The sequence below is a fragment of the Moschus berezovskii genome, chromosome 15, assembly GCF_049115385.1.
Source record: "Moschus berezovskii isolate FMDL1 chromosome 15, NW_MosBer_1.0, whole genome shotgun sequence".
Taxonomy (NCBI): Eukaryota; Metazoa; Chordata; class Mammalia; order Artiodactyla; family Moschidae; genus Moschus; species Moschus berezovskii.
This window is the reverse complement of record NC_142474.1, coordinates 25885044-25907158: the sequence shown is the minus strand read 5'-3', so window position 1 is coordinate 25907158 and position 22115 is coordinate 25885044. Positions and strand designations below refer to the sequence as shown.

At 54.5% G+C, this 22115-nt stretch overlaps 1 protein-coding gene across 3 annotated transcripts in view; it reads left to right on the top strand.

The window, feature by feature from the left end:
* Positions 1 to 450: 450 nt before the first annotated feature.
* Positions 451 to 22115, top strand: part of PMEPA1 (prostate transmembrane protein, androgen induced 1) — a 57967-nt gene continuing 36302 nt past the window's right edge. Inside the window, exon 1 of one of the 3 annotated variants that reach the window (XM_055434346.2) lies at positions 451 to 640. In XM_055434346.2, the coding sequence (XP_055290321.2) occupies positions 466 to 640 (175 nt within the window). In that variant the 5' untranslated portion in view covers positions 451 to 465. Of the gene's footprint in view, positions 641 to 1135; positions 1653 to 22115 lie in introns of those variants that run through there. The other 2 variants (XM_055434354.2, XM_055434360.2) reach the window with 2 other exon arrangements.

The window sequence follows — 22115 nt, the reverse complement described above, 5'->3', positions numbered from 1 at the left end:
ACTCCACCATTGTATGAGACCCCCACCCCGCCACTTTCCGTGTCTGTAAAATGGGAATAATAATACATCTGCCCCTCAGAGTAGGTGTCAGATTGCCTTCTAGTTTGGTAAGTTTCTGGCACAAGGTAGAAAGTACTTGTTAAATAAACAGAGACTCCAGGGCAGGGTCTAGGAGAGGACACAGCGAATTGTTGAGAGGATGGAGATGTACCAGGGAGGGGGCCTCTTACATAATATTTTAATATCTTTTTAATTCCAGGAGAATGTGTTCTTGTAGCACTTGTGTAATTAAAATTTGAAATAAAAGTACACCTCCGCACTTCCTCCCCCGTCTTTAGAACTCCGGAACCGCTTCTTCCCCCTCGCCCACCGCAGGCCAGTGGACCTTTGGGCAGCAGACCTAGGGTGTGGATTCGCCCCGGGCCTCGCTGGCCGGGACAGTACAAGTCCCCGACTCGTATTTACATGACAAGGGTTCCCGGGCGTTTCTCCGAGCAGTCAGTCCGGGGCGTGTCTACAGGAGTTCTAGTTTTCCCCAGTCGACCTCCTCTAGGTCGAGATAAATTGCGCGGGGGGCGCAGTGGGCTTGGGGCCTCTTGGAGCTCCAGATCTGGAATCGGGGAATTAACTGCGAAATCAGGTAACGGATGACCTGAAGGGCTCCCCGCCTTTCCCTAATTTCCCCTGCCCCGAGTCCGAGGGACCTCGTGCTCCTTTGGAGGGGGACAAGCTTCCCCCCAAAGCCTAGGTCAAGGACCCCGAGGCCCGGGTTGGGCGGAACGCACCCACAAAGGCTGGGACCCAATCCCGCTCTCCCGGGACTGGCCTGCGCGGGGCAGAGCTTCCAAACTGACCGCCGTTTGGGAGGGGACGCTGCACCCTTCTTTTGCCGCGCGGGTCCCGGGTCTACGCGGACCGCCTTGCTCTGGCCCTTTAAGAGCCCGCCCCCTTCCCCGTCACCCCGCCCCGCGGCCCGGGGAGGGGGTGCGGGAGAACCTCGGCGGGGATTGGCGCAGCGCGCGCCCCCTCCCCGGCCCCCGCGCGGTGGGAACCGGCAGCCCCGTCTAGCGCTGACGTCAGACCGTCTGCCTGCCTCCGACCGCGGTCTCGGAGCGAAACCCGATCTCCTTGGACTTGAATGAGGAGGAGGCGGCGGCGGCGGAGGCGCTAGGCTGGGGGAAGCTAGCAGCAGAGGCTCAGCCCGCCGGCAGCGCGCGCCCCGGCTGCCAGCCCATTTCCCGGACGCCACCCGCGGGCACTGCGGACGCCCCCGGGGCTGCGGAGGGGCAGCCGGGGGGGGCGCAGAGGAGCGCGGCCCCGACCAGTGAGTCCCGCGGCGCCCGGGTAACTTGGCAGCCCCCGGAGCCCGGCGAGCCGGGGCGCGCCTTCCCCGCCGCGCGCCTCCTGCATGCGGGGCCCGAGCGCCGGGCGCCGGCCGGAGCCCCCCCCGGCCGCCCCCGAGCCTCCTGCGCCCCGCGCCGCGCCGCCGCGCCGTCCATGCACCGCTTGATGGGGGTCAACAGCACCGCCGCCGCCGCCGCCGCCGCCGGGCAGCCCAATGTCTCCTGCACGTGCAACTGCAAACGCTCTTTGTTCCAGAGCATGGAGATCAGTGAGTGACCCCGCGCCCCCCTCCCCGGAGGCCCCGTCAGGTTCGGACCCCGAATCGAGATGCAGATGCGGGCGGGGGCCCGGGCCGTGCGCGCCCCCTCGGGCTGTGCGCCCTGCGCCCCGGCTGCGCCCGCCGCGCCCCGGGCGCGCCCTCCCGGCTCGCGGCAGCTGGCGGCCGGCCCGGCTTTGTCCCGCGGCGCTGAGAGCCTGGCACGGCCCCCGCTGCCCGCGCCCCGCCCGCCGGGACTCGGACCCGGGGCCGAGCGGCGCAGAGGGCGGCAGGGCGCCGTGCGCGGGAGGGCTGGGGCGGGTGGATCCGTGAAGTTTCCATTTTATTTCCCTAAGGGGCAGTCGCAATGGAGCAATTAGGCCGGCTCTTTATCAACTTTGGCTTGGGGGCAGGGGGGGAGTCGGGCGTGTGAGACACTGTCTGGCCTGCGCGGTGTCTGGAGCTCCGGGTGTGTGTCTGGAGTGTGCGTGGTGCTGTGGGTCTCGGTCTGTGTGAGTGGGTTTCCGTGCCGTCCGTGGAGTGTGCTGTGACTGTGTGTCTCTGTCTGGGTCTCTGCTTCCCTCTCTGTATCTCTGGCTGCCCCAGGAGTGTGTACCCGAGTCTTCTTGGTCTCTGGGTCCCTCTGTGTCCGGGTCTGGGTGCCTCTTTTGAGTGTGTGCGTCTCTCTGAGGGTCTGGGGACGATTTGTGTCCAGGTTTCTGAGTCCAGGGCTCAGCGCTGGCGAGACGTGGATCCTGAGTGTGTGTCATTGTGTGAGTGTCTGTGTCCCCGACGCACCTATAAATAGCCTCTGTCTGGACAGCTTGGCTCAGTCTGGCTGGGACGGTGGTTACAAATGAGTCAAAGTTTGGGGCTGTCTGTATTTGGACTGCCTTGCTCCGAAAGGGGTAGGTAGATTTAGGGTGGGGAGGGGAGTGTTTGAAGCTTGGTGCTGACTCGCCCTGCACTCGGAGAAGTTGAGAGGGGAATAAGCCTGAAGTCCCAACATCCATAGCCCACCCAGGTGGGCTTTGGTCTAGGTGGTAAATTGACTGCCACCCCCCAGGGGACTGCCTTCTAGCCTATACCTACTTCCCCCGCCCATCCTTTTGGGGACCTCTTGCCTCTCTGAGCTTCAGATTCCCAGTCTTTGCCCCTAGTCACCCCAGGCGGGGGTGGCACACAGCCCTTCCCCGCAAGGGCCAGCCCTCCAGCTGGGACCAGGAGTCCAGAGGCAGCAGCCACCAAGGCGAGGGCAGTCACTGGGTGACTCATAAGCCAGTTTCCGCAGGCGGCTGCCACAGTTTTCGGCCCCTGAGCCTGTACAGTGAAGCGCAAGAGGTAAAAATAACCCGTGACCGGCCAGGCTGGGGCAGGCTGGCTGGCTTTGGTGGTGGGTCCTTCCATCTGCCGGTCCCCCCCCCTTCCCTGCCCTCCAGTCCTGGAATGGAAAGCCTTGCTCCCCCCCACCCCACCCCTCCCAGCTGCCCCGCGCCAGACCAGCGAGATGCCAGGAGAACCTGCCCAGAGCCAGCGTTTGCGGAATTGAGTTGCACTAAACCAGATTGCTTCCAAAGGCCCTTTGTGAACTCGGGAGGCTAATGAAATGCACGAGGATATTATTAAAATATGTTCACACACGTTTGGAGAGCCTCGTCCCTCTGTGGTGCCTTATTTCTCCCCCTCCTGTAAAGCTGCCTTTGGGAGCTCCCCCTGTCCCACCAGGGGTCGGCGTTGGCAGCCAGAACTTATCCATTATGAGGGCTGGGCACAGTCAGACATTCCATTCTTCTTCCTTTGTGTTCAAGACTTTTTAAAAAATTGGTTTTTATTTCTGTGCCTTCTTGGGCTAACTAGCCCTGACGGTATCTTGGCTGACACGGAGGGGCCGTTAAGTCCGTTGCCTGTTGTGACTGCTGCGCATCGGCATCCGAGAGGGACCCTTGAGGTTAGCGCCTGGAACCCGGGCCTGCTCCAGCTGGCCCCGAGGTGGCCCATTAGTCACCATGTTCCGTGTATTTTTTACACACAGCCCCTGCTTCCTGGAAGAAAGCCCAGGGCAGGGAGGAAAGCAGTCTATAAAGCACAGGTATAATATAACAGTTTGTTGCAAGTGCTAATCAGGTTTCCCGGAAATGGTCTGATGAGGAAGCCTTTAAGGCCTGGAGTTTATACAAAAAGAAGGAAGGATGAAAGGAAGGAAAGAAGTTGACAGTGGCCACTGTGCATTTCCCGTGGTCTGAGTTGGGGGTTCAAGTAGGTCAGAGCTGGATTTGGAGGTGGGCTGAAGGGCAGTGTCCAGGTGGCTCCTCTTCTAGAGAAGAAGAGATGGCCCTTGGTAGTCCCTTAAGTCCTCTGGGCCTCAGCTCTCTCATCTGAAAAAGGAGACCGTGATGGTTGAAAAAAAAAAACAAACTCTACCGTCTTTCAAGATGAGACCTCCCCTCCAGAGTCTGGCTTGAATAGTGCTGGGCCCTGGTGTGGACTTCAGTGGCACCAGATTTCACAACCAGGTTTCATACCCTCGATTTAGTGATGCAGGGAAGTGACAATGAAAAGCTTTGCCCAGGCCCCCAGTCAATGCTTAGATGTAGGTACTCGTGGAATGCACACACCATCTTGAATATGGAACGGGGGCCCCAGAGTAGGGGTCCACCTTCACCTTGTGGGCTGGAGATCAGCAGTATCTCCTTTGCCCCCAGGAGACTGGAAACTGGGTGGGCTCGAGGATCATCTTGACTTTGACAAGACACTGCCCAGACTCTCCAGGGGCCCCCATCTTTTCTGAGCCTCAAGGGGTGAGGGCTGCTGTCTGATGGGAATTCACTGTTTCCAGAACACACCCCTTGAAAAAATACACCTGTTTTGTAAATGAGCCAGGGGTCTTGGAATCAGACACAGCCAGCTCGAGTGACAGCCCAGCGGAGATGATCGCTGAGGAGTCGGATGTGCTGACTTTTGAGGAAAGGATTCCTCCTGGCATACATTTGCATTTTTCTTGGCATTCTTTGACCTCTTTTTAGTTCTTCTGTGCCTATTAGAAATCACCCCCTTTCTCCTTCAGCTTCCGCTTGAGACTTTTGGGGGCAGACAGGTGCCCACTCTGCTCTCTGGACAGGCTGAATTGTGGGGCCAGACGATAACCAGCTGTTGGTTCTGATGGCAGTATTTCAGGAGGATCCTGGGAGGTGCCCCTGCCCTAGCCCTGCCCTGCACCCCTGCAGCAGTGTCTAATGTGGGAGCTATTTTTTTAAAAAAACATTGGCATCATGAGCCTCTGATTCCTCTTCTCTGATCTCTCTTCCGATCCCGAAAATCTTGGGCACTAGAGACTCAGAAACTCATAGGACAACCCAATTTTCTGGCAGTTTGTGTGGCACGTGTGCTGTGCGTGTGTAACACTTGAATCCCGGGGAATGTCAACCTGGGCTCTAGGATGCCTGGGCCAGATAGTTCCTTGCTGGGACGAAGGGGACAGTTGTCATTGGTGTTGGCATTTTACCCAGCATCCTGGCCGCTACCCTCTAGAGATCAGGAATAGGATTGTCCTCCCCACACCAACTTGTAACAACCAAGAATGTCTCCAGACTTTGGCAGGTGCCCTCTGAGAGGCACATTGTCCCTGGCTGACAACCGCTGTTATAATCAGTTACTGGCTTTTCCAAGGGGACTGGGTGGGGAAGGATGGCAGAAATGATCATCAGTTCCCTTCCGAAATCGGTGCCTGTGAAGCCCAAGTTGGCACCTGCCACTCATCCACGTAGTCTTTATTGAGCGCCTGTTGTGTGCCACATGGGGAAGACTGGGGCTCCTTCTTGATGAAATTTCCAGTTTTCGCCTTGAATTTGCTTTTACCACCAGGAAAGACAGAGGCACCCATGAAAACAGATATTTCAGGTTTCTGGTTAAACTATTGATTCATCACCAGCTTTTACACCTGTGGGCACTCTCAGTTGGGACTTTTAACCCACATGTTTTCTGTCTGGGTATTAGGTTGAGGTGCTGTAAGAGGCTGAGTTTTGACTGGATCTCAGGTCAGGCCCTTGGCCATGCCTTCCCAGGAGACCTGGGTCAAGCCAGCTATGTCGCCTAGTGTGACCTGAGGTCAGGGGTAAGCTTAGTGTTTGTCAAAACACAGAATAACTAGTGGCTCTTGTGCACACATGCATACACAGGCACACACGTGCGTGCTCACACACACCCCTCGGCATGCAAACACACATGCACACATATGGGTTCACATAGTCAGCTGCTACCCCTTTCTGCCTTTCCTGCCAGCTTCTCTTGAGATTGGGAATGGTTACAGCTTCTTCTGGGCATGTGAGAAAAATAAAAAGGAAAAAAGTGCACACACACTTCCTCCCTGATGAGTTGTGCAAATATATGCACTCTACCTTCGAAAGAGAAGGGAGATGGAGCTGTGGGTGAGGCTGCAGAGAGAGGAGAGGAGGCTGGCAGCAGGAGTCGGGGTGGGGGGCACTTCTTATGTTTGGGACTGCAAGATGCGAAAGATCCATTTGCACCCCAATAATCCCAGAGCAACCAGCTCAGGTGTGCCTAGGTACCCGCCTCCATGTACCTGTCCCACCTCATCTAGCCCAGGGCCAGGGTTTTTAAACGCTTATGGTCCCAGCAATTGTCAAATCATAAGAAAGTGTTGGAGAGGAGGGTGCTGGTGGTCGACCCCCACCAGGAGGGCCCGCGTGGCAGTGTCTCCTCCAGTGTTATCACCCAGAGAGAAGCTGGCAGGCAGCTGGGCACCTGGGATCCTGAACAAAGAGAAGGAGCCCTGACAGGTTGAGTGTTGGAGGCTGTACTCCCGCTGGCCTTGGGCTCTTGTGTGGCACACGTGCTGAGTAGCAGATCAAGGCTGAGGACCCATTCTGTGCTTTTTAAAAGGTTGTATGCACATGTGCCTGTGTGTGCGTGTGAGGTACCCTTGGTTGGGGTAGGGCTGGGTGCTGTGTGTGCCGCATGCCCCTTCGTCTTTGTGAGCCCGTGGAGCAGAAAGGATGGACCCGCTGCTTGGGGCTTTGCGAGGCCTGAAGAGGACGGATCAGGGTGGCAAACTTGTTGTCCTCAGGGCGGGGGCGGGGGAGCTGCAGAGAACCAAGGGCAGAAGTGCCGCCAAAAGGGACATGGGCCCCATGAGGCCAGATCTCCCAGTTTCAGGGGACTGAGCTAGATTTTGTTGTAAAACTCCTGGATTTTAAGTACAAGCAATTCCTTGTTTTCTCACCTGCCCACAGACCCTTTCCAGCCCGAGGGCCGCAGTGGGTTCAGAGCCAGAGGGATGGAAGCTCCGCCCCAGTATCAACATGCTGGCTATGTCCCTTGTCCCTTGGCCCATCTGTCAGGCTGGGTGACAACAGCTCTCGTGTGCTGGGGTGTTGTGAGGATTCTCGAGGAGTCTGGCCTGCTATTTGCACCCTGTGTGTCTGGGGGTCGGCGGTGCCAGTGGGTGGACATGGCCCAATGACCCACTTGTCCTGTCCCCAGCGGTCACACTCTGGCCCTTCACCTGTTGAGAAGACCTTCAGAAGAGGGTTTCCCCACTCTGAGCCTGGAATGCCAGAATTGGCTGGGAATGTTGGAATGAACAGACCCATGCGGGACCATGACCTTGAGAGTGGAGGTGACTGAATATTTGTGTGTGTCATTGTCCCTGGCTGGCAAACCCCCAGAGCATCCGCCCTTGGTCTAGAAGCTCCAGACATCTCTTAGGGTCCCCTGCTGGGTTCCTGGAGCCCACAGCCCACTTAGGAGGCAGAAGCTGGGCTCTGGGGCTGTGTGCAGCCCTGAAGCCAGCACCACCCTGACCTCAGATACCCATCGGATCCATTCCTTAAGATAGGAGCTCACAGCCCAGAGACTCGGAATGGTGTGAGGCTCTTGTTTCGAAAATTAGTTTCCATTTTTAACAAGTGACTGTATGGGGGCTGGGGGGGTTGGCCATCATAAAGAACCTCAGTCTCTGAGCCACCTGCATCTGAAGTCGTGTCAACTTCTCTTTCTTTTGGGTGACAGCACAAAGCTAAACTCTGACACTGCAGGGTCTTGCCAGGGCCTCCTCAGGCACCCATGAGGTGTCTGTCGGCAAGCTGGGAAAGGGCCTGGAATGGCTTGCCAACAGGAGCTGAGGCTTCGGCACCCCAGGAGAGGCCGAGAAAGGTTTGGGGCATCCCCAGGCTTTCCCAGAGCCACAGAGCAGCTTCTGTCTTCTGTTTCCAGGGTGACTGATGGATTTTTGTTTCCACTCCCTTTCCGAGCTGGATATGGAGAGCTTATTATGTGCCAGGCACTAGTGACGCATTTTTCTGCATCTTCAAAACAACTCTGTAAGAGAGCTGTTGCTGTCACCAATTTGCAGATGCAAATAGTGGGGACCAGAGAGGGTAAGACACTTGCTGCAGGTCACACAGCCAGGAACTGATGTTCCGCTGGGATTCACATCTCAGTTCCTTGACCCTGCAACCCATGCTCCCATGTTTTCTTCCCCATGACACTACACCAATTCCCATTCATTAGGGAGAAGCACCAACAAATCTCAGGGCACATAGTGTGTCCTTTTCTCTCTAACAGTGCGCTGGCTGCCTGTTCATTGGAAAGGTCTGCATCAAACACGTGTCTTGCATCAGGCTGTCACTGTCTCCAGCTCCTTCCCCTACCTCCATACTACCACCATCTGATCTGGTGTCAGGGGCTTGGAAAGTCACCCAGGACTGTCCCTGGAGGGGCCATATCTTTACTTCTCCAGGATTTCCAGGTCGTCCAGGGTCTGGGCACGCCAGCCTGGTGAAATGATCAGTATCTAGACCTTACAGCAGACCTGCGTGGAGCAGAACATCCCAGACTAGTCATTCCTGTTTGGGCTCCGAGAGTCCTCTGTGGGTCTGTCTTTCCAGACCTGTCCATAGTGTTGAATGTTGTGTAATGAGTTGTGTCATCTCTCTCTCTTCTGGTTACCAAGTGCTGAGAGGTTGGAGATAGTATCAATTTTGTTCATTATATCCTGAACCTGGTTGGTACCTTGTGTATGAGGGGCGATGGAAGGGAGGGGGGCCGGACAGGTAGACTCCTAAAAGATTCTAGGCAGGCCAGGATGTGGTCAGGATGTAGACCTACAAGACCATCCTTTTGGGGTTCCATCCTGGGCCTCCACTTGCCCTTCTGCAGAACAGAGGGGAGGTTAACACCCACTTCAGAAATTGTCAAGACAGTCGCCCAGCAATCAAAAGCACCTCTAGCACAAAATGCCGTTTTGACTACTAGAGGGATTTCCACTGTTTGGGGCAGGAAGCTGTGCCCCCTCCCAGCCTCTTCCCACCATCTCTCCTGAAGACCTCAGAGCCGCACGTGGGGGCAGGTGCAGAAGACCATGCAGACACGCCCCTACCAACGTCGCCTTGCCCAGGGAGGTTGGGGGTCTCTCGGTGTCACTTTAGTGCCACTAGGCTTACCAGGTGGTGCAGTGGTAGAGAATCCGCCTGCCAATGCAGGAGACTCAACTTCGATCTTTGGGTCAGGACGATCCCTTGGAGAAGGAAATGGCAACCTACTCCAGAATTCTTGCCTGGAGAATCCTATGAACAGAGGAACCTGGCAGGCTAAAGTTCATAGGGTCACAAAAGAGTTGGATACGACTGAGCACACACGCAAGAGCTTAGAAGTGATAAAGGCACATCACCAGGACCTGCCCCACATCCCCAGAAGGGGGATTTCTGGGGCAGCTCTTTTCTGCACACACTTGCTTCAGACTTGGGGTGTTTTTCGGTTGCCCTTTCTGTTTGGCATTGGCTCCAACGTGACTGTGAGACCCGTAGATTGGAAGGGGTGAGGCAGCTACTGTGAGGTTCCAGGTAGTGATTGGATATTCCTAATTTTCCCGCAGAGTCTGATAATGCATTTGTTTTTCACTGGGGTTGGGGTGGAAGGAAGAATGGGTAAGTCTCTGGACTTATTGTCAGAGCCTCTGCAGTTCTCTTGCTCCCATGTTAAAAGCATTGGGAAATGTGGGGTCTGATTTTCTCTTCTTTCCCTTCAGATGTATTTATGGAAAGAAAAAGTGAAAGTGTTTGTCACTCAGTCGTGTCTGACTCTTTTGTGACCCCATGCACTATAGCCCGCCAGGCTCCTCTGTCCACGGGATTCTCCAGGCCAGAATGCTGGAGTGGGTTACCATTCCCTTCTCCAGGAGATCTTCCTGACCCAGGGATCAAATCTGGGTCTCCTGCATTGCATGCAGATTTTTTACCATCTGAGCCACCAGGGAAGCCCTCAGATATACTCATAACTACAGTCATGTATTGTTGTATCAGCGGACTTGGGAAGTGGCTCTCCTGGCAGAAAAGAGAGCTTTACTTATTTGGTAATGAGTGTAAAATCCTTGTGACTCTGACCTCCACAAGCCAGCTCTTACTGTCCCACTCTCCACTGTCCTCTAGAAACACCTCCTGGTTCTCCATGCGTGGCACCAGCGCGCGGCTCCCTGGGGCTGGACAGACACAACTGAGCCATTAAGCAGTCACGTGGGTTTGAGACGCCAGCTTCCCTTCGATGTTTGGAGAAGTGTTCCCTTGTCTTTTGTCCCTGATATGGACTTTGGTGGTGATGGGGGCTGGCAACAGTGCCACGTTCTACTTGGGATGGATACCACTTCTGCATGATATTGGCACAGAGTAGATGTTCAATAAATAGTGAAACAGTGGGTGGAAGAGTGGCTTATGGTGTTCCTTCATTTCCCCCAGGGCTGCTGGGAGCCCACAGTGAGGTTCTGTAAACTCCTGGCCCTTGGCCTGCCTGCCAACCTTGACCATACAGATGGGGAAACACGTGCAGGTCACGTCAGGCTTTAGGAACAGGAGAGTCTCTGTTGGTCCGTAAGGTCTACAGGAGCTGGTGGCTCCATCCCTGGCTTTGCAGGTGGGGACCAAAGTGACACATTCAGCCTTGAATCTGTTTGGGTGTCAGTGGTTAAGGATACAGAAATATATGCTTTAATATATAAAAGCATGTTCATGCATGTGTGCTTAGTTGCTTCAGTTGTTTCAGATACTTTTGGGCCCTGTGGACAGTAACCATCCAGGCTCCTCTGTCCGTGGGATTCTCCAGGCAAGAATACTGGAGTTGGTTGCCATGCCCTCCTCGGGGAATCTTCCTGATCCAGGGATTGAACCCACATCGCCTGTGTCTCTTTCATTGAAGGCGGATTCTTTGCCAGTGAACCACCAAGGAAACCCATAAAACCATGTATCATTGGATATAAGAAATATACATACATATATTTATAGTATAAAACATGCAGAAAATTTTAAGAAGGGTGCATTCCACCCAAGACCAGGAGACATCTCTGAGGTCCCTCTACTCAAGGCCGTGTGGGGACCTCCCCACCTCTGCCTGCAGGTGTGCTAGGACTGAACCTGAGGCTTTCCTTGGCTTTACCTTGGGCTCCCTCGGAGATGAAATCAGGACTCTCAGGCTCTGTCCTCGGAAGAATAGAAGTGGGTGCTGAATCCGTTTTTGTGCACATGTGCGGCAAAGAAACTGCCCTTTCTCTGAAGAGGTTTTCTCAGCCCCACTCGTCTTGGGTACCTGGTTGCCAACTGCTCATCCAGAGTGGATTTTGCAGGACAGCCCCGCTGCCCCCGTGTCCTGCATTGCCCGAGGTGGTCCAGGCAGCTGCTGGTAAGACAGGCTGCCGCCTGAGAGTATCAGCCAGGGGTGAACTCAGGTTTGTTCTCACTCATGGGACTTTGCCCACCAGAGTCAGACATTGCTGAGGGGGATGCTTTCTACTGTGCTCAAGCTGCCCCATAAGGTTCAGATGCCTGGCCCACAAGTGTCAAGTCACGGGTTCGATCCCTGGGTCAGGAAGATCCCCTGGAGAAGGAAATGGCCACCCATTCCAGTATTCTTGCCTGGAGAATCCCATGGACAGAGGAGCATGGCAGGGAGCCACAGTCCATGGGGTTGAAAAAGAGTCAGACACGACTTAGCAACTAAAGAACAGCAACAACAAAAGCTGCCCTGTAAGGTTCAAATGCCTGGTCAACAAGCATCAATCAAGCCATGTCGGGTGATCGGTCCCAGAGGCCACACTTCCACTGGGGAAGCTCAGAATTTGCACATGGCCACCACAAACTGTTTCTGAATCAACCTAAATTTTATACCAGGTAGAGTAGCTGATATTCCTCCAGTGAACGTCAGTTGAGAAGTGACAGAAGAGTTTGGTGACTGTAGGTCACGTGTTTCAAAACCCTGATCAGGGAAGGGAGAATCTGTATGGTCTGTTGTTTCTGCTGCACTTAAATAATTGAAATAAATGTTAATACCAGGACATTTGGTAAGACTCAGTGCCTACGTGCTTACTTCCAGACATCGCTCATGTGGCCATACATTTTAAGGTCTTAAATAACTGTCCAAAAGAAAGTAGAAAGTGAAACGGGGGCAGGGAGGCTCCTTTCAGCCTGGGGAGCCCTGCAGGAATTTGGTGACTGCCAGGGCCCCCGTTTTGCAAATTCCCAAGTCTGAGAATTCAGGCTGGTCATAGGTCTAATTGCCTTCCTGAAAACAGTTTAGTCGGTAATAATTCTGTAAACCTATGAATCAACTTTGCGCAAACACCCTGAGTAATTTCTTTGTTCTTTTCTTTCTCCTTTGTAATTGGTGTCTGTAAAAGGCAAAGGTTTCGTCCAGGGGAAGGCATGATTCATTTATTGGTGTCTGTGCCGCCCCGTTATCGTGCAGTCATTTCAGAATGCCGTCGCAGTGAGCCCAGGGTGATTCATAAAGGTCTGAACTGAGCAGCCGACGGGGGTCACGGCCATAGGGAAATGATTTTTCCTAATCTGTTTATGATACGGGAGAGGGAGGTGGCTGTATCGTAGTGATGGGAAGGGTGTCAATTACATTGGTGAGTATAACCGATTAAATAACACCGGCCAGCCATTTGAGCATCCCTGCATTTGCCACTGTTGATGATCCTTGATGGACCACAGCTAAATGCACTCCTATCTCTGGTATATCTCTCCCACATTTATGGATGCTGATCTCTGAGCAGGCTGACATGTAGGGACACCCCCATCAAACCTCGAGCAGAGTTTCAACCCAAAAGCCACAAAGGCAGAGAATGTTGCCTCTAAAAAAGTCTCTGCACTGGGTCCACCATGGAACAGTTTAAATGTCCAGGCTTAAGGGGCTTCCTACGTGGCTCAAGTGGTAAAGAATCTGCCTGCCAACGTAAGAGAGGCAAACTCGATCCGTGGGTCAGGAAGAGCCCCTGGAGAAGGAAATGGTAACCCACTCCAGTATTCTTGCCTGGAGAATCCCATGGACAGAGGAGCCTGACAGGCTACAGTCCATGGGGTTGCAAAGAGTCAGACATAACTTAGTGACTGAATACACACAATACATATTCAAGGGCCAGGGGCCACTCCTATCCCCTCTCCATTTCTCTAACAAGAATAGTTACTAGATGTTTGCAGTTGTCAAGACTTTGCATTAACCTTTAGTATTTGGAGACTAACACATGGAGCCGCTATTTTGTCTAGTTTTATTAGTTACTTTTGGCCCTAAATAAAAATGTCACTGTCCTCCCATATGGAGAGTGATTAGAGTCACCTGCTACTTGGCCTAGAGGTACAATTATGATTCCAACCTCCAATCGTCCACATAAATCTAGTCCCTGCCTACTAGTGCATAATCCAGAAGTTGGTCTGTTGAGATAAGGAACATTTCTTCCTGCAGCCCTTTCTCCCGATGTCCTCTTGTCTGGTTTATTCTGTCCATGTGACTTGCTCCATTGTTTCCTGTCCTCTGCATCAGCTCAGGTATCTGTGGATTCCCAGCCTCTCTATGTCTTTAACATAGTTAGAGGAGAATCTTGCTGGTACTTACTGAGCTGCTCTGTGACTTTCACAGTGTGGATGAAGAATGAGTATGTGGCGTTTGAGCCAGCACGCCCCTTGTTGCCCGTGACAGACATTGCTAATCGATCCCAGCATGGGGGCGCATCAAGGGCTGCGGAAATCCTGGAAGAGGAGGAATCACTCCTGCACGCAGCCACCGAGACTCCCCATCTGCTCAGCATGTTACATGGAGGCCCTTGGGCTGCCTGACAAGTCAGGAACCGTCCCTACTGTCAGATCTAAGGCTGTGCCGCCACCTCGATGTGACCCAAATCCCAGCTTCAGCTGTCAGGCCTGGGTTCCTCACAGTTCTCTGGACTTGTTCCTGGTGAGATCTGGAATAAGACCCCTACCCATGTTACTCTTGCCCCCCAGACAGTACTTCAGTTGTCTTTCTTTCCAGTTGGGGTCACCAACTCAAACGTCATGGAAACCTCTGTTTTCACCTTGAATGTGCGTTGTGGCGTTCCTTTACACTCTAGTGAGAATGAGCTCTGGACCCTTCCCTGGAATAGACTCAGGAGATGGGGATGGGACTCAGAAAAAGGAGCAGGAGAGGAGAGAAGCTGGGCAGTCAGTATCCAGGGACTGAGCCCCCAGTGACTTTGTTTATTTTCTTGGTGATCGCTTTAGTGGCTTTGTGGCTTTTCGAACCCCAGCTAGTCCTGCTGATGGTCTCGGATGCTTACCGAGCATCATGCACGCCCTTGTGGCAGCCTCGTTGGCATGGAGGAGGCGGAGCTGGGGCACGTGCCAGGGTGCAGAGATCGCCAGCCAGGAGCAGAGCAGGACTTGATCTTGGGCCGCGGGGCTCCAGAGTCTCTCCCCCCAGCTTCATAGCCACCTGTCACCCGTGTGCTGGTGTGGCCAGCTCCAGGCTTCCTGCCTTTGCCCTCAGGCTTTTGCAGCTGGGCTGGCGTCCTCTTCCTCCCTCCTCCACACACTTTCCTTCTTGGAATGGTCATCGGTAGTCATCCCAGGGCTTGGGGCCAGCGGGAGCAGGGCTCTGTCCTGGGTCGGATTGCCGCTGACGGGAGAAAAGGGTCATGATGACCTGTGGGGTGCTGGCCTTCCAGCAAGGTTGCCTCGGCAGAGGGATGAGAAGAAGGTCCAGAGACCATTCCCACTGAGGACCCTCTCCAGTCCCCTTCTCAACCCTGCCCTTCTCCATTCTGCTGACCATGGAAGCCACAGCCACAGTGCCTCTGCAACCCTGACCCTCAGACACACCCCAGAGGGGGAGCGGGGCTTCTTAAAACTTCCCAGGGAATTCCAGGGTGCAGCTGGTGTTAAACCGCGCTTGGCTGGTCCCCACCCGGCAGTGCTTGCAGATAGAGAAACTGAGATCCAGTTGAGGAAGTACAGGAAACATGGGCATGAAACCCTTCTGTGGCTGATGGGAGCACTGCCACTAATAATGTCATCACCGTGAGGACGGCGGGCTGGCGGGACTCCGTGCAAGCCAGGCTGGAGCAGTGCTTGCAAGCTGCACCGTGAGTCGGGCAGCCGGGCCCATGGGGCCCAGGCCTCGCCTTCCAGCACCCATCTGGCGTTCCGGGCCAGGTGCTTGAACAGCCGAGCAACACCTGAGGCCTCTGCCCGCCATGGTGCAGGGGCCTGGTGGCTGGAGTGGTAGCCAGGGGCTGTGTGTTACTGTCTGTTGGGTAACAGTGGGGCGCCTGGTTTCACCAGGATGAGAACGAGCACCCAGTGTCCTGGCTTCCTCTTCCGTTCTCTGTGGCTGCTAGACACGGCCTGAAACCTGACCTTCGACTGGATCTGCCCCCACCTTTTGTCTCTGGCATTCTTGGTTTACCTCTGTGTGGCTTTCTGCTTCACTGGGGGTGGCACCGTGCTTCTTGAAGGGGCATCACACAGAGGCGGGAACAGGGCATGGTGGGCTTGTAGCCAAAGGCAGAATGTTCCAGACTTAAGGTTTTCCCATCACTGAAGCCCCCGATGAGCCCTGCTCATACCTCTGTCCCCTACCATCTCTCTCCATCTCCTCCCTTCTTAATTTTGTTCTCTGTAAAACAGGCTTAATTGAAACCCGGGGTTCTTGTGAGAAGGAAGACACTGCAAAGGCCCAGGCAGATCTCACCAGCTGCCCCTTCTTTTCCCTTCGGTTGTTAAACTTCCTTTTGGAATCTGTGTCTTCCCCTGCTGTGATGTGTTTATTGAGGTATAATTTATAGGCACAAAGTGCACAGACGTAAGTATACACTGTGATGAGTTTTGGCAAGTGTCTGTGTCTGTGACAACCATCCAGGTCGAGAGGAAGGTCCTTCCATCTCCCCACAAGCCCCTCTGCCCCTTGCCCCTCTGCACCTGCCCCCCAGAGGCAGTCACTGCAGATTCCATCACCAGAGATTAAATGTTCCGAGTGGAGAGCTTTGCATAAATGGAGTCACACCGTATGTTCTATTTGTTTGCTTTCTTTCAGTCAGCCTCCTGACTTTGAAATCCGTCCATGTCGTGTGTCTCAGTTGTGGTTCCTTTTTATTTCTGAGCAGCTCTCCATTGTATGGATGAACCATGGGGCTGCTGTTCACACAGGGGAAAACCTCGTCAAAGGGGTACATGAACCCAAAGGAATGACTGTTTAACGGTGGAATTCCAGGAGCCTCCATGGGGAAGAGGTTTTATAACCTGAATCTGAGCCCCATAAGTGGGCATCGAGGACCTGGGCATCTGTCCAGCTCCAGCACGGGGCGCTCAGGATGGTGGCAGAGGCGTTGGAAACTCAGCAGGCCATACCTCTGCTGCCGCCTGGCACGATTGCACCAGCCGCAGAGGCCAATCCTCCAGCCTGCCTCACCTGGCCCGCATTCCTCTGCAAGGAATGAGGATGTGGGTGACCCCAGACAGGTGTGAATCATGTCTGGGGAGGTGGTTACTCAGAGGCAGAGAGCACTGAGGCTGAGTTCCTGCTGGCTGACGCCGACGGACAGCTAGGACCTTGGGATGGAGCTGTGTGTCCTGGGGGTTGGGCATGCCTCATTGGAGAGTGTGGAGCTGGCAGAAGGGGTCCTTGACACTCGGACTCTAGTGTTGCCTGAAGAAGGAAAGGACCCACGCAGAGTGGCTTTAGAGACAGAATGCCAGTTTAGAATCACGGCTCTGTCACTCCCCAGGCCTCAGTTCTCCATCTGTAAAATGGGGATGCTAGTAAGTGGGCTGACTCTCTGGGCTGCGTGTGACAACACACAGCTCACTTACAGGTATTTACTGAATGCCAGGCACCATGCTACATGCAGCTTTGCGGGAGCTGCTGTTACTAGACTTGTTTTTCAGATGGGCAGACAGACCGAGGCTCAGAGGACAGGAGTCACTTTCCCAAGGGCACACGAGGATAATTGTCTGAGTTAGATTTGGGACCCCTTGACACCACTTGAGTCATAACCTCCTGACTTTGTAAGTTCAGAGAAGTTGACCGACCCAAAGCCAACTGGCAGCCCGTGAGAAAAGCTTAGATGGCATGTGGACGGGCATTTTAGATTTAATAGTTATGTCCTTAGGTTAAAAGATGTTGAATGTAAATTAGGAAGGATGGGACAAGCAAAGTGCATCATTGATTTTATAAGTGTTGCTTAAAACAAGGCCACGTAGTCAAAGGGATTGAATATTTACTTTTTTTAAATATCAAGAAATTTAAATTCCTGTAACAGGGTGTTTGGAAATGGCAAAGCTCAGGAAGGCTGGTTGAAGTGATGTTTAAGGTACACTTCCCAAGGAGTCCTCGGGGGTCTTTAATAAGCAATTATAAGCTCACAGCACTTTGCTCTTTGCCCTTCTAGGGTCATCCGGCCGTTTGAAGGTCGGGGTCAACTCAGTTCTAATGAGATCAAGGTCGCAGGGTCATGTCAGAGGCGGGAAGCCAAGAGGATAGTTCATGGGCAGGGAGTTATGGATGGAGGGGGAAGCCCCCGTCCTTCCCTAGACACACAGCTCCAAGCAGCTTCCTGCAGGTGACAGGCTCTGGCTTTATGCTCAGGAAGGTGGGGAGAAGCCAACCCATTGCCCTGGCGTCCGTGACCTGCTCCGCACAGCTCTGTGTCTTCGGATCTCTGTATGTGTTGGAATCAAGATTTCTGTGTTCTTTCTTTGTAAAAGAAAAAAAAAAAAATCTTCCTAGCTTAATTACCCTCCAGTGCCTGGAATAATGTGGTATTTTGCAGAATAGACCTGATTTATTGTGTAGGCACCTAATGCACCTTTTTGGCTTTGGGGAGAGGCAGGCATAAGGGAAGTACAGAGTCCCATGGATCCCAGCTCCGTCCTGGGCCTCACAGTGGGGCATGGGCTCCTGATCGGCCATCTGCTGCACTGCCCCCACTATCCCCTGATTATGTCTGGGACACGCCCCTGCGTTGGGGGAAGTCCTGCCGCGTGTCTGACTTGGGGGTTGGTAGAGCTGTGTTTATTTCAGCTGTTTTCAAAACAGTCAAAGCATGTGACAGACTGTGGAGGGAGCTGTTTGAAGACCCCTTCTGAGGCTGGCATTGAGCGTCTCGGCGGTGTCACAGCTCCCTGGTGGGCCCCACTGGAGAGGCTGGTCTGATGGGGAGAACTGGGCTTCCTTCCCAAGAGCCTCAGACTCAGGGACCTTCCTGCCCTGCACTCCCAGTCTCAGATCCCAGGCCTGGGGCCAGCCCGAAAGATCTGAGAGGAAAGGGCAAAGAGGCCGCTCTTTCAACCCATTGGCCTTACCTGTGGGAGCACAGAGCCCCGGCTCTCCTGCCCTCTGCTCATCCGGGCCTGCCGCCTTCCTGACTACCTGTCTAGGAATTTTTATTGCAGCCCACAGAGGCATTGCAGCTTGGCTGGAATGTGGAAGATCCTGGGCGTGTGGCAGGCATCAGACCCATGGGTCCTGGCCCCTGGGTGGGAATGCAGGCTCAGCGGTCCCTTGCCTGCTCACCGGTGAGCTGGGCCAATGCAGTTCCACTGCCCGGGGGCCCGTCTGGCCTTTGCACCCCCTGGTCCCACCTCCTTGATTGATTCTGGGTAGATTTTGGTCTGACCACTTCCCCTGAGACCTTAACCCATGCCAGAGGCTAAATCAGGAGCTGATTGTGATCAGGTGTGAAAGCCAGGAAACTAGTCCTAGGAGTAAGAGCTTTTAGGCAGCCGCACTGTGTCCCAGAGAACGAGGACCAGGACTCTCGCTGTAATGTGGAGTCCTCCCCACGCCCCCGGCAGGACTGTGATCACTAGGTCCCTTGTATAGACACGCACACGCTGAGGCTGGGAGGGCGCTGCCTGAGGGCTCATGGCTGGTAAGTGGTGGGCTGGGCCCTGAACCCCAGCAGTCTGGCTCCCACACTTATCTGTGTGGGCTACGAACTTGGGCAGGGAATGCTTATGGTCCTTGTGGATCTGATCAGCCTTGCTATTCAGCGCCAGGAGGGACCGGCCTGGTCAGTCCAGGGTGGCCTGGGGTCGCAGAGCTCTGCCCTTTCTCTCGACTCTGAAGAGTGTCCAGGTGAGGTAGCAGTGGGCAGAGGGGCCCCAGACTCCAGGTTGACTGATTCCAGCTTCCATGGGTCACCCCATCAGTGGGTTTCAAGCCAGGGGTGCCAGCCGGTGTGGGGGAGCCTCTTCTCCATCTGGTAGACTCGGCCCTGGAGGAATTCTTCTGCAACCAGGAGTGGCCGTGTCCATCCCTTGCTGGCCTCAGGCCACATGGACACCCAAATTCCCTGAAGGAGCAGAAGATGGGGGCTTCTGGGGGAGGGACCAGGCCCTTGCTCCTGGCTGCCCTGTGGGTATCAACCCCACCCTGTGGTTCCAAGGGCACATCTGATGTGCACTGAAGGGGAACAGCCTTCAAAGTCCTTGTTGAGGCCAGGCCTGGCGTGAAGGGGGTGAGCAGGCAGAGGACCCAGATCCAAGGAGAAGAAATCCAGGCTGTGACCTCTGAAGCTTAGGAGAATGTCCTTGGGGCGGCTGCCTCTGCTCTCTGAGCTTCTGTTTCCTCCTCTGCAAAATGGGGGTGGTGAGAGCCACCCACGTTGATGGGGTCATAGTGAGGACTGCGGGAGAGAAGACCTGCTCAATTGAGTGACGGGTGCCTCGTAGATGCTCCACCAATGCAACCTCTCCTATGGTTAAGACGTGGCCAGTATTGAGGGAGAGATGGCTTTGGGACCCCTAGGACCTGCCCATGAGAAGGGAGGAAAGAGTGGCGTGGAAGCCCTAGGCTCCAGTGGGGAAAGTTAGACAAGGCTTTGAGGCATGAGTAGGCGTTCTACCCAGGGAAAGTTTTCTCCCGTGAGGTTAGAGGTACCAGCCCCTCCCAGGAACATTCAGGGTTCACCCCATTATCCACAGGAAGTAGAGGCACAGTGGGGGTGGCATAGTACTGAGGCTGTGGGTCCCAGCCAGGTGGTCTGAGCCACCTGTTGTCGGTGTGTCATGGACAAGACCTCAACGGGAGTTGTGGACCTGGCCTCAGCCTGCTCTCTAGCCTCAGGCCAGTGTCTTCCCTGCTCAGGGAGGGATGAGGGTGCTGGCATCTACCAGTCTCCACTCTGACCCATTTCATTTTCCACCGCAGAGGAGTGCTTTCTTTGGGGGAAAGTTCCCTCTCCCCTCCCCCCAGGGGCCAGGAGAAGAGTTCTGAGGAATGGGAGCCCTGCCCATGGGCCTGCTTACCTGGGCTCCCCGGGCACTTCCTTCACCCTTGTCTCATCCTTCCCAAGAGACCCTGGTGACCCAGCCCTATGGCACAGCGGGGGACCTTGACCCCCGTGAATCTGCCCCTCCCCCTTCAGAGCCTGCCCCAGGCCCCTGCCCACCGCCCCACTCAAAGCCCTTCTGTGGATGCAGGAAAGGAGCCCTCAGCCCATCCTAACTAACGGGTGTGCTGGAAGACTGGGGTAGGTGTGTCATCTATTATCTTGTGCTCATGTAGGAGCCTCACTAATGGGTAGTTTGCCTCAGTATTTCACTCGTGAATTCAACACATTTACTGAGCACATTTACTTCCCACGTGGCTCAGCTGGTAAAGAAACTGCCTGCTAATGCAGGAGACCTGGGTTCGATCCCTGGGTCAGGAAGATCCCCTGGAGAGGGGAACAGCTACCCACTCCAGTATGCTTGCCTGAAAATTCCCTTGGACAGAGGAGCCTGGTGGGCTACAGTCTAGGGAGTTGCAGAGAGTCGGATGTGACTGAGCACGCACACACAAGGCACCACACTGGGCACCTACTGTATGTTGGACCTAATGCTCTGGAAGTTCACAGCCACGAGAAAGGCAGCCCCACTTGAGTGGGGCAGACAGGAAGTAAGGAAGCCAGTGAATGTGAAAAAGCTTTCCCCAAGTCCCACAGGAAGAGACTGGGGAGAGGCGGGCCTGGAGGACGGGGCTGGCTTTCTCTGTTTTCCTCTGCTTTTCCCTCAGCCTTGTAAACGGGGGTGTCCCGTGGGACCAGTGCAACCCGTTTTATCAGATGCATGGGTTCTTAACTCAGACATGGAACTGAAAAAGAGAAACCTCTGGACTTGCCCACTGGGGCGCTGATCTGGAAACTGGGGGATGTGCCGGGAGTCAGCATTTTTATGTTTTCTTGTAGGAGATACAGATTCAAGACCCCACAGACCTGGATTCTGATGAGGAGGTTCCCCAGCAATGCCGGCGTCCAGGGCACACCCCCAGGGGTTGTGGTGGGTCAAGGACTGGCCTTGAAGCCCTTGTGCCCTCTCTGAGCATTTCCTAGGACAGAGGCCCAGCAGAGGAGTTACCGGCTAGCCCAGCCGTGTGCTTGCTTTTCAGGCTTCTGCCTTTTCCATGAAGACCTCTTGGAATGCCCATAGCAGTGTTTATCCGCCCTAAAGAGATAATGATAATTTCACAGTGAAATAGCCTGATTCTTCTGATAGAAGAAAGTGATACATGCTCCTTATTTTTAAAAAATTCAAAGAATTTGATAAATGACAGAGACAGACGTCTAAATGCTCACAGCCTCGTCACATGGAGATTAGTTCGTTCCACAGGCCTGTCTCCAGGCACCTGCAACGCAGGCTGATAAAAGGGGGATAGCAGTGGTTGGAAAGATGGGTGCAGGGCCCCCACCATGCCCCAGCAGTTTGGGGGAAGGGGAAGGCGACGTCCCTTCTGGGTGGCCTGTGCCCTGTCTCCTACCTGAAACGTGGGGTCTGAGGCTGCCGTGGGGACCTCCTGCTCATCCTGGCTGCCTGGGTAGCAGCCTGTGCCTTTACATCTCAAATGGGCTGATGCCCATTGGAGAGGCCAGGCCCGTGCCCAGAATAAAGAGGGTGTCTGGTGGACCTCAGCTGGTATGGGGGTTGGTTGTGCAATCTCTTACCTCCAGGCCTCACATTGGCCAAGCAGTGCTGCTTCTGTATCCATTCGATAGATCAACGCTCCTGTGTCAGACTTCCATTAAATCAAAGGTCTTCCTGGTAAAACGTAGTCTGAGAAACCACAGATCTTACTCTAGCCTCTTTTTCCAAAGGTGTCCTAGAGGCCCAGAGAGGGTGAGTAGGAAGCTGGAGTCACACAGCCAGTGTTTGCTGCCCAGATGTCCAAGAACACATCCCCTCCGCTACTCGAAGCAAGGCAGGAAGACACTCCTCACCTCCAG